The following is a 17399-nucleotide window of genomic DNA, read 5'->3' on the forward strand; positions in this document are numbered from 1 at the left end:
ACACAGAGTTACACATAGAATAAACAATCGTACAGTCAATAACACAATAGAAAAATTAATATACAGTGTGTGCAAATGTAGTAAGATTAGGAAGGTAAGGCAATAAATAGGCCATAGTGGCGAAATAATTACAATTTAGCATTAACACTGGAGTGATAGATGTGCAGATGGTGATATGCAAGTAGAGATACTTGCACATCATCCGTCTCTTGGTCACAGATGGATGAAATCACTTTGTTCTTAAAGCTTAAGTTGTAACGAGTCTGCACACATTTGAATGGCGTGTCAGTGCCGCTCAGGAGACATTTGGCATTACCGTCTCTGTCGTCAAGTTAAATGAAAGTGCCAATATTGAACTGTCCCTAAATATGATCATATTTATTTTACAGTTACACGAAAGGTGAAATATTATAGTAAGTCATTTATAATCTGATTTTTACTATATTTAGAAAGCATTTCAGTCATTTCAAGCTCTATTTCCCAACTGACTGAAGGGGGGAAAAATCATGTGATCATATTTTTATCATATTTGTACTATGTCCTTGAGCTAGTCTTCAAAAGTGAGTAGACCTCAGCAATTTATAACTATTTTTTACCAGACAGGTGAGTTCCAGACCTTTCTAAAACTATGCAGCATTACCAGATATTACTTTTGGGTATGTCTATTTAGGCAGAAATCTTCATTTTGCCATATCATTCAAGAGTATTGTATTACTAAGGGACTGGATTCAACCAGACTGGTGGTAAACGTGAGTTACCTGGGTGGAAAGCAGATTGCAGTCAATGTGAACACCCCTTCCTGTCCTGTGACACTGCAGCAGGGCGGCCATGATGGCTCCGTGAGCGTAGAGTCCTGTGGCCAGGTCAGTCATTGCGACGCCCGGCCTAACTGGGTCCCCATCCTGCGCAACAGAGCAAGTAAAAAAATATATATATTGAGAAACCATTAAGCAGACTTCCATCCAACGCAACTTACAGTAGTGAATGTATAAATCTTCGTATGGATGAGTTGTGAGTTAAAATCCCAGGTAGGACACGCTGAGTTATAATTACATGAATACATTGTTTAATTATAAAGTATGTCTAAGTAAAATATGTATGTTATGTACAATGAAATCATTGTATAGCGAGTATACAAAACATTAAGAACACCTGTTCTAGCTGTGCCACCAGACTCTGGGTTCGCGCCCAGGCTCTGTCGCAACCGGCCGCGACCGGGAGGACCGTGGGGCGACGCACAATTGGCCTAGCGTCGTCCGGGTTAGGGAGGGTTTGGCCGGTAGGGATATCCTTGTCTCATCGCGCACCAGCGACTCCTGTGGCGGGCCGGGCGCAGTGCGCGCTAACCAAGGTCGCCAGGTGCACGGTGTTTCCTCCGACACATTGGTGCGGCTGGCTTCCGGGTTGGATGCGCGCTGTGTTAAGAAGCAGTGCAGCTTGGTTGGGTTTCGGAGGACGCATGGCTTTCGACCTTCGTCTCTCCCGAGCCCGTACGGGAGTTGTAGCGATGAGACAAGATAGTAACTACTAACAATTGGATACCACGAAATTGGTCAGAAAAAGGGAAAAAAAATAAAAAAAAATATTAAAAAAAGAACACCTGTTCTTTCCATGACATAGACTGACCAGGTCAGTATTACTGATGTCACTTGTTAAATCCACTTTAAATCAGTGTAGATGAAGAGGAGACAGGTTAAAGAATAATTTTGAAGCCTTGAAACAATTCATACATGGATTGTGTATGTGTGCCATTCAGATGGTGAACGGGCAAAACAACACATATGCCTTTGAATGGGGTATGGTAGTTGGCGCCAGGCGCACCGGTTTGTGTCAAGAACGGCAACGCTACTGTGTTTTTAATGCTCAACAGTTTACCGTGTGTATCAATAATGGTCCACCACCCAAAGGACATCCAGCCAACTTGACACAACTGTGGGAAGCATTGGAGTCAACATGGGCCAGCATCCCTGTGGAACACTTGACACCTTGTAGAGTCCATGCCCCAACAAATTGAGGCTGTTCTAAGGGCAAAAGGGGGTGCAACTCAATATTAGGAAGGTATTCCTAATGCTTTGTACACTGTGTATATCTTGGGGAGAGAAACATACTCACCTCAGGGCCAGTGATGTGCATCATGCCAGAGACAGCAGAGGCGATTGAGTCATACCCTGGTCGCTGGGACAGCGGCCCAGTTTGTCCATAGCCTTGGAACCAACACACACACACACACACACTTTATGACTTTCCCATAGCAGGACTTTGGCTTCATGCCTAAGAACACCCCTAGGCCATGGTATATTTACAATAAATCATACCCCCTCAAGCCTTATTGCTTTATTCCACAAATATTAGGGTGGCAGGTAGCCTAGCGGTTAAGAGCGTTGGGCCAGTAACCGAAAGGTCGCTGGTTCGAATCCCCGAGCCGACTGATCATGTTCATAGATTAAGCCAGAAGCACACTAACAAGTGATGGGTTATTAAAGTATGCTATGCAGAAATCGCTCTGCCATTTCGTGGTTGCCAAAACTTTTATTAGTTCACCTAATTTCAGTTTGTGACAAAATAAGCAAGTAAAGTGTAGATAATCATTGTACCATCTAAACCGCTGTGAAATATGTATTTTCCATAACCAAAAATATTGTTGTTTCAGCTGTTTGAAGCTGGTGTACAAAACCGAAAATAAAAGGAAGCGAAACAAAACTTAAGAATGGGAAGCATAGAAATAGTGCATATAGAACAGCTCTACCATTTCTTAGACTTGGTTTCAAGTAGAGTGGTAAATCTATAACTTACATTTCTATGTGCATTTGGTCAGCATCTCCCAAGAAGTTACATATTGCCACTAAGACCTAAAAGCATAGAAATAGCACACATAGAACAGATCTACCGCTTCTTAGACATGCTTTCAATGATAATGACAGATCTATAACTCACATGTCTATGTGAATTTGGTTGGGTTGCCCCCAAAAAGGTCACATCGTAGCATTAACTCCGTAGCTTCAGCACGAAACCTATCCCCCTCTATACCATGGCAGAAATGTTTTACCCGAATGTGAAACACACACAAACCATCTAACCCCTCTGTACTACAGAACAGCAGCATGGTATTAACCCCTATGAAAAGTCACACTAAATAATTAACCCCTTTACACAAAGTAAACACAATTGCAGCTCCTGTCCCGTGTCAACACTGGGCAAATGTAATCTTGAGCTGACAGCCTTGGAGTGATTTTAACCAATATTTGCTATTCCGGGATATAAGGAAGTATAGAGAGGGTCATAAAGAATAGACTAGTAAACCCTTATATCCACAGAAAGCTTGGGAGCTGTAGTCCATATTTGTTTAAGACTTACCGAATTGGCACAGCACAGGCTCAAATACATGACACAACGTTTTATTTTTTTTCTATACAAATCTTGATAATCAAATAAAAAATTATATGAATTATTCATGTGAATGAAAAAGTATTTTCACCCTTTGAATCCTTTACAAATATGGTTTCAAACAGAGGGTTCATGACATGACGGATTATTTGTCTTATACCTTTAAAATGTATTATGAAATTATAAATCCTTGTAAAAAAAAAAAGATAGATACAGTAGAGACGTCATATAGTGGAGTGTACCTTCAAGAAGTCTGGTGGGCAAATACACTGCTCAAAAAAATAAAGGGAACACTTAAAAAACACAATGTAACTCCAAGTCAATCACACTTCTGTGAAATCAAACTGTCCACTTAGGAATCAACACTGATTGACAATAAATTTCACATGCTGTTGTGCAAATGGAATAGACAAAAGGTGGAAATTATAGGCAATTAGCAAGACACCCCCCAAAACAGGAGTGATTCTGCAGGTGGTGACCACAGACCACTTCTCAGTTCCTATGCTTCCTGGCTGATGTTTTGGTCACTTTTGAATGCTGGCGGTGCTCTCACTCTAGTGGTAGCATGAGACGGAGTCTACAACCCACACAAGTGGCTCAGGTAGTGCAGTTAATCCAGGATGGCACATCAATGCGAACTGTGGCAAAAAGGTTTGCTGTGTCTGTCAGCGTAGTGTCCAGAGCATGCAGGCGCTACCAGGAGACAGGCCAGTACATCAGGAGACGTGGAGGAGGCCGTAGGAGGGCAACAACCCAGCAGCAGGACCGCTACCTCCGACTTTGTGCAAGGAGGTGCACTGCCAGCGCCCTGCAAAATGACCTCCAGCAGGCCACAAATGTGCATGTGTCTGCTCAAACGGTCAGAAACAGACTCCATGAGGGTGGTATGAGGGCCCGACGTCCACAGGTGGGGGTTGTGCTTACAGCCCAACACCGTGCAGGACGTTTGGCATTTGCCAGAGAACACCAAGATTGGCAAATTCGCCACTGGCGTCCTGTGCTCTTCACAGATGAAAGCAGGTTCACACTGAGCACATGAGCACATGTGACAGACGTGACAGAGTCTGGAGACGCCGTGGAGAACGTTCTGCTGCCTGCAACATCCTCCAGCATGACCGGTTTGGCGATGGGTCAGTCATGGTGTGGGGTGGCATTTCTTTGTGGGGCCGCACAGCCCTCCATGTGCTCGCCAGAGGTAGCCTGACTGCCATTAGGTACCGAGATGAGATCCTCAGACCCCTTGTGAGACCATATGCTGACACATGCACATTTGTGGCCTGCTGGAGGTCATTTTGCAGGGCTCTGGCAGTGCACCTCCTTGCACAAAGGAGGAGGTAGCGGTCCTGCTGCTGGGTTGTTGCCCTCCTACGGCCTCCTCCACGTCTCCTGATGTACTGGCCTGTCTCCTGGTAGCGCCTGCATGCTCTGGACCCTACGCTGACAGACACAGCAAACCTTTTTGCCACAGTTCGCATTGATGTGCCATCCTGGATTAACTGCACTACCTGAGCCACTTGTGTGGGTTGTAGACTCCGTCTCATGCTACCACTAGAGTGAGAGCACCACCAGCATTCAAAAGTGACCAAAACATCAGCCAGGAAGCATAGGAACTGAGAAGTGGTCTGTGGTCACCACCTGCAGAATCACTCCTGTTTTGGGGGGTGTCTTGCTAATTGCCTATAATTTCCACCTTTTGTCTATTCCATTTGCACAACAGCATGTGAATGTTATTGTCGATCAGTGTTGCTTCCTAAGTGGACAGTTTGATTTCACAGAAGTGTGATTGACTTGGAGTTACATTGTGTTGTTTAAGTGTTCCCTTTATTTTTTTGAGCAGTGCATAAATTCCTACAGAAACTATATGCATGTTTTTGTATTCTCCCAGAACAGACGAGTAGAACATTATCTTGCGGTTCTCTCTACCTGACACAGAACTGTGGAAATCACATGAGCTTCAGACATTTAGCAGGGATTCTTATGAAACTAGGTTATGTAGTATCGCTGACATCCACTGTACTGCAGTATAATGCACATCATTTGAAGCACAGCGGCTCGCTGAAACCAGCCATACGTCATACTTATATTTCGGACAGTTTTATATAGTACAAGTTCTATAAACAGCCTACTATCCGATTTCAGGGACTAAGATGTGTCAGCTCAAGACGTAATTAATTCAATAATAGCAAGTAACTTTTAGCTTACAAGGTCCCACCTTATGCAGGCATAGATGTGTTTTAAAGAATAAATTGAAAACAAACAGTATGTTGCATAGCACGAACTAACTAAAACAGGGGAAAGGAATGCTGATCTTGTTGGTTTGAGCCCAAAAAAACAGACATCGCAGAAGAATATCAGGAGTGTTTACGTGTACTAAGCTATAGCCACTGCAGCCCAATCAAAATAAGCACTCCAGGGAAAAAAATAAAAAATCTAACCATATTTCACGGTCTTCAAATTAGATTATTGGGGAAAAAACCTGGGCAGAGGTGTGGCCACAAAGTGTTTAAGCCATGTTTTGTAAGGAGCTAAGCATCCTGTACAGAGGTCACAACATAGCTTGACTATGTGTGTCTGCATAACCCTTTTAAGAAACAGAGAAAGAAATACACAATATTCTATTAAGCAGTGTATATTTGGGGGTGACAATGCCATTGAAGTCACTGGCAAGGACATAACATGCAAGGCTACAGTTTGTCGTTTTTAAAAACAGCAGGCAAAATATATTGGAAGATTTCAACCACTTCAGACACTAAAACTGCCAAGTCTTTTGCAAAGTGGGTCTTAAGTCGTTTCCATGAGTGGGACTGCCGATATGCGCCATCACTGGGATCTGAAAGATTACATAAGCAATCATACTCCATGTATTATTGCTTAGTTTAAAAAAAATATCCTAATAAAATATGGCTACTCAAAATTGCCACAAGGTCACAAAATTTGCCCGCAAGTCCAAGGAAATCAACCTATAAGCAAAAATAAATCAAATGATGACATCATTGCAAGAGGCTCACTGCACATAAAGCAAGCACGCTCATTAAGTGAACTAAAATCCATTTTAAACTGTCACAGGCATAAATGGTTTCCTTTTCACTTGATCGCAGCATACAGCTAAGGTAAATCAAAAATAGGGGTGGATAAAATGTATGTTTTCCTAAAAGTGTGTCTTATCCTGGAACTTAAATAGCTTAATACTGAAAAAAGAGCTAAGTGGTCTGCTCAAACTAAAGATCAGAACACTTAAAACAACTTTGAAATTGAAAACTGTATGGATAAAAATAAGGTTGAAAAATCTATTCTATAAATATCTGGAGACATCAAAAAACTCAAATGGTTTATGAGGCAAAGGCCACATCAAGCTAATCAAAACACATTAGTTACAGATTCACAAAAGGAAGTTGTCTAAATCCAGCTAAATTAAACATTTCAACATGAGCATTGTAAATCTTTCCAATTTCACCGTCGTGTTTACCATCCACAATTTACTAAGGCCTCGTGGGTAATGTCTCCAGCATTTAACAAGAAAGGGGGCTTGGAAATTTGGCAACATAAGTCATCTTCCAACAAGACTTGGGGAAATTAAAACTATCTGCAATTCATTGCTTTCCTTGCCACAGCGAATAAAATGGCAAATCTTAAACCAACTCGCCACATCTGACGTATCTGGGTACTAAGACAGGAGGTATGAACTAATGGTTGACACTTTATTTCGACACTTTATCTTGACACTGTGGTGTTTGAAGGAACTAGAAATCCAGGGGGATACATGTTTACTAGGGTGTTAGGCTCCCTCTAGTGACCATTAATGAGAACTTCAGGGATTTACTTTGATCTGATTTGACCCAAAAGGCCCATGATAACATATAGCAATACCACTTCAACACAGAAGGGTATGCCAAGGTGACACGACATCACTGCACAGGAGATGGTGACGTGGGCTTTTGAACAGAGTGTGACAAGATTCCAGGATTTACAGCTTCCCAACACGCGAAAACAATCTCTAGCGTGGGGACATTACGCCATCAGTTACAGATTACTGTGGCAACAGAGCAATTTTCGCAAAAAGCCTCAACTTGCTTTACGAGTGGATAATGCAGACAGTAAACTGAAATGGGCCTTTTCACAAGGTCCCAAAATGAATTGAAAACATGAATAGTGAAGATTGACAGCATACAAAACAAAAAAAGAGCATTCTTTAGAGGCATCAACATAATGGAGTAGAAATTGTCACCCAGTCATTACATTTCCTTAATTAACGATCTGCAAGCCATAAACTAGACCTCTCCCACACCATACACATGCACTTTGACTAGCTAAAACCCAGAGTTGGGGTCAATTCCTTTTCCATACATTACATTCAGGGTGTGGAAACGGAATTCCAATCAAAACGATTCAGAGACTTTATTAGGTTTCCTGATGCTAAGTATTTCATGCATGTTGATCACAGAAATGGAGTTACAGAAAGGTGTATGTTGTGTACAATATAATATTGGAATGATTTGAAAGCTGGGTGTAGAGGAAGTGAGCACAGAGCCAGAGGCAGGTACCTGAAATAGAGCAATACACCAGTCTCGGGGCTGCTTTGTGTACGTCGTCGTAGCCAAGGCCCATCTGATCAAGCTTCCCAGGTAGATAGTTTTCCACAAGGACATCACACATCCCTGCAAGCTGAGGAACACAGCCCATTACGTCTGTTTCTACTGTGCTGTATATTGTCACCCAGATCGTCATTCGAAATGTCAACGCACCCACATATCATCATCGGGAGAAAGATTGGAATGGAATGCGATGGTCATTCTATGATTGCATGTATAAGAACGTCATGTGGAGAATAGGTCGTTATCAATAAAACGTCACAATGCGGTGCAGAGCGTTCGATTTGGCTGCTGGGGGGCAAGGACGCCCCAGGGATTGTTAAATGAACGTCAGCTATAACTCTTTGGTTTTATAAATAGTCACCTCTTGAAGAAGGTGATAGTCTGAACTATAAGAGTCATACAGCAAGTAACTGCATTTTCATGATAGTACACATGTATTGGTATAGAAAAAGAATGCCGGCACATGGTTAAGGCTCCCAATGCACATTGGGAAATATACACGTTTCATCTCACCTGACCATTGCGGCGGACATGACGCATGGTGGGTGCAAAAACAACAGCGCCTCTTCAACCTCAGGAGTCTGAAGAAAATTGGCTCGTCACCAAAAACACTCACAAACTTTTATAGATGCACAATCGAGAGCATCCTGTCGGGCTGTATCACCGCCTGGTACAGCAACTGCTTCGCCCACAACCGTAAGGCTCTCCAGATGGTAGTGAGGTCTGCACAACGGAATCACCGGGGGCAAACTACCTGCCCTCCAGGACACCTACACCACCCGATATCACAGGAAGGCCAAAAAGATAATCAAGGACAACAACCACCTGAGCCACTGCCTGTTCACCCCGCTATCATCCAGAAGGCCAGGTCAGACTGGTTCATCAAAGCTGGGACCGAGAGACTGAAAAACAGCTTCTATCTCAAGGCCGTCAGATTGTTAAACAACCACCACTAACATTGAGTGGCTGCTGCCAACATACTGACTCAACTCCAGCCACTTTAACAATGTAAAAATGTATGTAAAAATGTATCACTAGCCACTTTAAACAATGCCACTTTATATAATGTTTACATACCCTATATTACTCATCTTATGTATATACTGTACTCTATACCATCTACTGCATCTTGCCTATGCCGCACGGTCATCGCTCATCCATATATTTATATGTGCATATTCTTATTGATTCCTTTACACTTGTGAGTATGAGGTAGTTGTTGTGAAATTGTTGTATTACTTGTTAGATATCACAGCACGGTCGGAACTAGAAGAACAAGCATTTCGCTACGCTCGCATTAACATCTTCTAACCATGTGTATGTGACCAATAAAATTTGATTTGATTTACAATCGCAAAGCCCGTTAAATATATTCACATGAGTGCAGCACACATAGCCTAGTTTCATCGGAATATCATCTGCAGGCAGCAAAAATGTGCAGCTCTCAACTGGTTTTGGCATGAAGTAGCTCACAGAAGAATGACATCAGTAGCCGGTAGGGTAGGAAAGCAGTGTCTACCAGTAAAATGTAATGCTAACTCAGGCAACAAAGGGTATGCAAAGCAGGTATTGAAAAAGTTTAGTCTGAAGTGTTGGTTCGTAGGTTACTTGTGATGCGCAAATGTCATCATGCACTGTTCGCATCAGGGGCGTAGACATGGATAGACATGGGCCAGGGTGGTCAGAGGACCACCCACTGGGGAGCCAGGTCCTGAGGTCGATGAAATCAGTTGTGTGGTTTAAGTAGTGTTGTGGACTTAAACCATCAAATCTTAGAAAAAAATACTATGTAAAAAAAAAAAAAAAAAAAAAAAAAAAAAGGGTGTGATTTTGAGAGTGAAAATCTGTAAAATCTACAGGAAAACTATGAATATATATTTTTAAACATATGGGTTCCTTTCCTTCGAAGGGTGCCTTTCCTTTGATGGGCGTGCCATTTGGGAACTTTTTGGCAAAATGTTTGTACACACACTTCTCCAGGAACCACTACACTACTGCATAGGGCCAATGGAAAGACAGAAGTCACACACAGCATGATGTTAAAGGATAAGCAGTCCCTAAACTCGGACATAACACGCCAGTAGGTCCCAATCATAAGAATACAAAAACACAGCCATTAAGCATTTCCCAATTGAAATGTATAACTATTACTTCCCATTCCAAAAAACATTTCACGTTTAGCACACAAAGTAACCGGTGACCTAAAGTTTAAAGTGGAACTGACTGCGTTTTAACTAATTTGCAAATATGAAACAAACAGACAATCATAATATTAGTAAAAAATATCAAATTCCCACTTTGTGCTACAAAAACAACTTTATAAAGAGGTTTTAAAAATAAGTTTGTATTTGACTCAATGTTCCGTGACGTACACTAAGGCATTTTCGGCAGAATAGATAGATGCATTTCAATGCATGATTCCTTTAATTCACCAATACATTTCTTGGTAGTCCAAAAAATATTGCCATCAGGTTGTAAATTTACATTTACATTTAAGTCATTTAGCAGACGCTCTTATCCAGAGCGACTTACAAATTGGTGCATTCACCTTATGATATCCAGTGGAACAACCACTTTACAATAGTGCATCTAACTCTTTTAAGGGGGGGGGGTTAGAAGAATTACTTTATCCTATCCTAGGTATTCCTTAAAGAGGTGGGGTTTCAGGTGTCTCCGGAAGGTGGTGATTGACTCCGCTGACCTGGCGTCGTGAGGGAGTTTGTTCCACCATTGGGGTGCCAGAGCAGCGAACAGTTTTGACTGGGCTGAGCGGGAACTGTACTTCCTCAGTGGTAGGGAGGCAAGCAGGCCAGAGGTGGATGAACGCAGTGCCCTTGTTTGGGTGTAGGGCCTGATCAGAGCCTGAAGGTACGGAGGTGCCGTAAATCACAGCTGGCCTGGTACATTGTTTGCTGCCTCCATTCGGGATACACTGTTTCAGTTTAAATGACTCAATATTCTGGACAAAAAAACAGACGAATGTAACTAAGGCTGGGAATGGCAATACAATCAAACTAGCAAGGGCAATCATCACAAGTCAGTCATAACGTGGCTAATAGGCTGGAGTATCTATTAATGTAGCAAGCTGAAAACGTTAGCTAGCTAGCTGCTAGGAGGATGTCATGCCATTGGAGTAGTGGGTGAGTGACTGCCTTTTTCCCCTCATCGTTTTCCGGTGGTTATACACAACTAGAGATGCAGGTGTCATTTGGTTAGCTAACAAGAACTTGAATGACTTATCCAGTTCGCATATCCCTTTTGTTTGCAAATTCACTCTGGCGATCAACTCAAATTTCAGAGCCTTCTCGTCTGAGTATGCCACGGCGCAGAACAACTGGTGAATTTTACGAACGCGTAACACCCGCTGAATATGACAAGTGTCAGTAAACATAGACAGAAAAAATAAGTTAGTCAAGAACGCTCTAGATAAAATGTAAACAGCCTTACCAGCTCTGCTACGGTGAGTAAAATGGTCAAAGTGAGGTGTTCTCTCACTTGTGTCTGGAAGTAGCTCGCTAGCAAGCTAGTCAACTTTAACTAGTTAGCTTGGGTGCTTGGTTGGGAGAGGAATGCATTGACAGGCAAGCTGCAGAAAGACGAGGAGGCTACAATTCCCCATTGTTTATCAGTGCAATTTTGACTGCCAACTAGCTGAAAAAGCCCCTGCAAACTAGTCAACAACAAAAGCTATCTAGCTAGACCGTGAGAAAACTACTGCTCGCTATTCCGCAGCGACCTATTGGCCTTCAAGAAGGCAGAAGTTTCCATGAATTTAGGAAAAACGGTCCCACCCATGAAGTCAAAATGTGATTGGTTGATTCCACTGTCACTCCAAAATTTTGCCCTAATACAGTTAAATGGCAGATGCCTTTATATATCTTCTGATGGCCTAGCCAATAGCTGACTTAGCTAGCTAGATTTATCTCCCTAGAGACCAACAAAGAAGAAAATGTTTCTCTTCAGTGTTAACCCTTTCCTTTCTAACAAAAACTAAAGATTAAATCTGAACATAATATAATTATCATCATCATTATTTTATTTTAAAAAAGCATAGAAGGCTGATTGTTCCCCACTGTGTTTGGGTTAGTAATATTTGTAGATTGGCTTTATTTTCCCTCTGCATGTATTTCTTCACTATTTTGAATGTCCAAAGAATCCATATGCTGTTTTGAAATATGAACACAGAAATACTGGACATTTTGAACTCTTATTATTGTGGTGACTTGACAAAATTCCAATAATGGTCTTGAATCGGTCTCACTTTAGGTGGTCTCGAACACAACACTGTTACAATCATTTATTCAACAATCCCTTGAAAACGGCACGCAGTGGTGGAGCTACCCCGGGTCTCCTTGCACCCCAAGAGGCAAATGGAATGCTCTGCACCTTAGTAAAATGTTATTGATAATGACCTTTAGAACAGCAGCCTGTTCCGGCCCATTCAATGTGTGTGGAATTAAAATGGAATGTACCATTCTGAGAAATAGCACATTCCCAATCATCTTCCTACCTCTAAGATTATCTTGGCTCCTCTTGGGTCTTTGAGATTTACAGCAACGCTCTACAAACAAAATCAATACATTGTTAAAACAAACATAAAAGATTTTTTCAGGCAAAATTCAAATACATCAGATAAAGCAAATGGTGAAGTAAAGCAAACAATAGCAACTTTCAATGTGATAATACAGGATAGACACTGCTACTTGTACATGTAACTGATGTGATCTAGTGAGCTGTGTACACTAGTATTAGTATAGTTAGTCGAGTTACCACCCATGACTGTATTTGTTAGTGACAGAGACATGGTTGTTGAATTTGATTCATTTTAAGTCCTGTGGCCTTCACCGAGTAAGTTCCTAGGCAAGAGCTATCATTAAAATTTAACTTTGACAATACAGTACATCATAAGGCCTTACTTTGATGGCCTAGTTTTACCCTAACACAGTGGTGTTAAAAATGTCCTGGTTTACAGGCTACATTAGGCCTGCAAGTCACATTAAGCAGGCTTGCAAAGTGATTTCTATTGGAATCCAGAGTTAGGGCATCCGACAGTTGGAATTGTATTCACCTGCAACCTGCATTCAGAATGACTGTCAAGTTTAGGAACAACCATTTGGAACAACCATTTCAGTTACAGGTGCAATAAATCTAACTGATTGGATTAGTTTAGAAAAAGGTATGTTATTGATCTTTGTGTAGCTTAAGAAAAGGTCCAATGCAGTCGTTTATCTCAATATCAAATCATTTTTGGGTAACAATTAAGTACCTTACTGTGATTATTTGCCATTACAAACGGTCAAAAAGAAACAAAAATAGCTTCCTAGCAAAGATACATTTCTCATGCAAGAAATCTGCTAGGACTGGCAAGAATTTTGCTAAAACAGGTATTTTCAAACACCTATTACACTAAAAGTGTAATAAAAAATCATAATTTTCACAGTATTACTACAACTCCTGTGCACTGGGCTTTTAAGATTAACCAAACAATCAATGTACATGCAGATATAAAAACAGATATTAAAAACAATCCCCCCCGAAAAAAAAATCTTCCTGTAGTAGAGCATGCTGGGAAATAGGATAATGATGGGTGTGGTTTTGATGGGAATGTTTTACTCTCCACAGAGTAAATCAATAACTCTGGTTATTAACACAAACACTGTGGTTATTTACACCACTGAGTGTTAATTTCACTCTTTGACTATGTACAAAAAGTGATCCAATTTCTATACGGTTCACCCAATATGGATGGAAATACCTTCAAATTAAAGCTGACAGTCTGCACTTTAACCACAGTCATTGTATAATTTAGAATCCAAAGTGCAGGAGTACAGAGCCAAAACAACAAAACAGTCACTGTCCCAACACTTTTGGAGCTCACTGTACATGTTAGAAACACCTTTGGCAGTGATTAGCTGTGAGTCTTCTTGCATAAGTCTGTAAGAGCTTTGCACACCTGGATTGTGCAATATTTTTCCATTATTCTTTTCTAAAGTATTCAAGCCCTGTCAAGGTGTTGGGGATCATGGCAAGACAGCAATTTTCAAGTCTTGCCATAGATTTTCAAGCAGGTTTCAGTCAAAACTGTAACTTGGCCACTCAGGAACATTCACACTTCTTGGTAAGCAACTCCAGTGTAGATTTGGCATTGTGTTGTAGGTTATTGTCCTGCTAAATGGTGAATTCCTTTACCAGTGGCTGGTGTAAAAGCAGACTGAAGCAGGTTTTCCTCTAGGATTTTGCCTGTACTTAGCTCCAGAGTGAAAAACTCCCCAGTGTTAGCTGATGTCAAGCATACCCATACCATGATGCAGCCACCACCATGCTTGAAAAAAAGGAGACAGTTACAAAGTGACTGGTCCTAAATGAAAGGTCCTAAATGATGTCGCCACTGCCCTTGATTCTAAGCAATGTTGTGCTGCTATTTGTATCGACTTGGCCAAAGCTTTTCAAAATGGTAGACCATTCCATTATTGTGGCTCCGTCCTAGGCCCCATGCTCTTCTAAATGTACATCAACAACATAGCTCAGGCAGAAGGAAGCTCTCTCAACCATTTATATGCAGATGATACAGTCTTATACTCAGCTGGCCCCTCCCTGGATTTTGTGTTAAACACTCTACAACAAATCATACAAGCTTTCTCTGCCCTTAACCTTTTTCTGAACACCTCCAAAACAAAGGTCATGTGGTTTGGTAAGAAGAATGCCCCTCTCCCCACCGATGTGATTACTACCTTTGAGGGTTTAGAGCTTGAGGTAGTCACCTCATACAAGTACTTGGCAGTATGGCTAGATGGTACAGTCCTTCTCTCAACACATCAAAGCTGCAAGCTAAAGTTAAATCTAGACTTGGTTTCCTCTATCGTAATCGCTCCTCTTTCACCCCAGCTGCCAAACTAACCCTGATTCAGATGACCATCGTACCTATGCTAGATTACGGAGAAGTAATTTATATATCGGCAGGTAAGAGTGCTCTTGAGCGGCTAGATGTTCTTTACCATTCGGCCATCAGATTTGCCACCAATGCACCTTACAGGACACATCACTGCATTCTATACTCCTCTGTAAACTGGTCATCTCTGTATACCCGTCTTAAGATCCACTTGTTGATGCTTATTTATAAAACCCTCTTAGGCCTCACTTCCCCCCTATCTGAGATATCTACTGCAGCCCTCATCCTCCACATACAACACCCGTTCTGCCAGCCACATTCTGTTAAAGGTCCCCAAAGCACACACATCCCTCGTCTTTTCAGTTCGCTGCAGCTAGCGACTGGAACGAGCTGCAACAAACACTCAAACTGGACACATCTCAATCTCTTCATTCAAAGACTCAATCATGGACACTCTTACACAGTTGTGTCTGCTTTACGTGATGTATTGTTGTCTCAACCGTCTTGCCCTTTGTGCTGTTGTCTGTGCCCAATAATGCTGTTTGTAGAATTATTTTTTCACTATGACACTTTTAACATTTGTAGAATTATCTTTTCACTATGACATTATGGAGTATTGTGTGTAGATCGATTACATAAAATGACAACTAAATCCATTAAAATGCAACTTTGTCACACAACAAAGTGTGATCGAATTCAAGGGTTGATACCAACTGTATGTACCTTTTTGTTTCTGTTGACACTGAGAAAATAAGCACTCTCATCACCAACAAACGGAGGTCCCCATGATCTGGTGTCGTCCCCAGCACCTGTCAGAAATGATCACTAATCAGAAAAAAATATACTATTTCTAATCATTTCAAATACTTCAGCTTGATCGAGGTTTCCTGGTGCAATGGAACCAATATAATAATTGCTTCAAAACTGAATTGAGCCCAGGTCTGATGGATTTCACTATAATTACATTTCATAACATTATTAAGATGCAAGTGAAACATTGACCAATGGTCACCATTGCCTGTGCTGAGGAAAGTTCAAAATCCTAATTAAAACTTAAATTGCATCCTTCCACCATTCTTTTAGGTTGTCGCTGATCTGACATGATTGGGTAGCACTTTATAATAACTCCAAGTAATAAAGCATTTTATGGATTTAATAGTAAATAGTTTATTCATCATTTATTCATCATTACTCAATTCATAATATGTTTAATATAGGTCCTTGTAAACAATTTACTAATCATTTGTTAAGTCTTTCTGCGTGGCCTCGTCTAAAGTGTGGGCCATTTATACTTTCTAAATGTTTTGAGTGTAATTTCTCACAAAAAGATGGACGTGCCATTGATAGACATTCCAGCAGTACCTGATGCTCTTTAATGTCTCAAAATAGCCTCAATGGTAAAATAATAGGCACGCAACATAGGATGTTAGAACGACTGCCCATACAAAGCAACTTCTCGTTTTGAAAATGGCCAGCTGTATGTGGCATCGATATGAGTCAGAAACATTTATTCTATGGTCAAAATGTACTACAAAGTGTAAATAGCAGTCAGAAGTCAGTCTCGTCCAAAACTGAGATTTGTGAGAAAAGGTTAAAAAAAATTGTATGTTACAGAATGAAGGGTACTGTAACAGTTTTCCTTGTGTTTGGTTTATTTTAATCCTTCCCACATCTGGCAGCACCCAAGTAATCATAAATCCGGAGTGCAGCTGCATGTGACACCATCGTAACGCCCAGTCAATTTGGTTGGACATTCGATATCCCTAAGGGGCAAATGACACAATGTACATGGGACAAAAAACATTTTTTTTATTCAATAGTTACAAATGTCAATGCCTTAAAAACCTCAAACCGACTATAAATTGTAGAAATGCATATACAAATATTGAAAGCATTTAATGACACCACAAAAAAAAAAAATATTGAAATATTGTCCCATTTACAGTGCAATTAATTGACGGTCCCCAACTAGCCCCAGAGAAGGGCTATCTAATGCCACACCAACTTTGCATTGATTCCACACCAGCTGGTTGAAGCTAGTTGGTGAAAGAAGTTGGCTAGCACTAGCTAGCCTAGGCGACTTCAAGACACAAGATCTGGTTAGTCTGTTTCAAGTTATCTAGATGGGCGAGCGACTGTAACTGTGTAGTGTTAAACATCTTATGAATCATTATTAAATACTTTAAAAAGTAGTTTATAAATGTGTGAATAACTAGGCTACCAACATTTACATATGTGGGAGAAATTATTAAGAAATTCTTAATAATCGATTTTCTAATCCATTATAAATGCTTTATTACGTGGAGTTAGTTTAAAGGGCTACTCATGATTGGTGAAAACAACGCAGTGGAAGCCTTGCTTACGCCTATCAAATTATGTTACAGCAGTGATTACTTCGAGGAAGGATGAAATCCAACAGAGCCTTAAAAATATTCACAAACCTTCATGAAATAGGTTCACATTAGTCTTACACAGCAGTGACACCATGTGGCTGCTGATTGTCAGAGCCACTGACAACAGAACGTCAACAAATA

General features: G+C 41.0%; 1 protein-coding gene across 2 annotated transcripts in view; it reads right to left on the reverse strand.

The window, feature by feature from the left end:
• sugct (succinyl-CoA:glutarate-CoA transferase) overlaps positions 1-17399 on the reverse strand; it is a 171918-nt gene that overhangs the window by 149505 nt on the left and 5014 nt on the right. For both annotated transcript variants that reach the window (XM_055929264.1, XM_055929265.1), the window contains 5 exons: positions 15589-15674; positions 12487-12537; positions 7926-8046; positions 2113-2204; positions 759-902 (listed from right to left, as the gene is read on the reverse strand). In XM_055929264.1, coding sequence (XP_055785239.1) covers positions 759-902; positions 2113-2204; positions 7926-8046; positions 12487-12537; positions 15589-15674 — 494 coding nt within the window. The remainder of the gene's footprint in view (positions 1-758; positions 903-2112; positions 2205-7925; positions 8047-12486; positions 12538-15588; positions 15675-17399) is intronic.

The sequence above is a fragment of the Salvelinus fontinalis genome, chromosome 7 (assembly GCF_029448725.1).
Source record: "Salvelinus fontinalis isolate EN_2023a chromosome 7, ASM2944872v1, whole genome shotgun sequence".
Taxonomy (NCBI): domain Eukaryota; kingdom Metazoa; phylum Chordata; class Actinopteri; order Salmoniformes; family Salmonidae; genus Salvelinus; species Salvelinus fontinalis.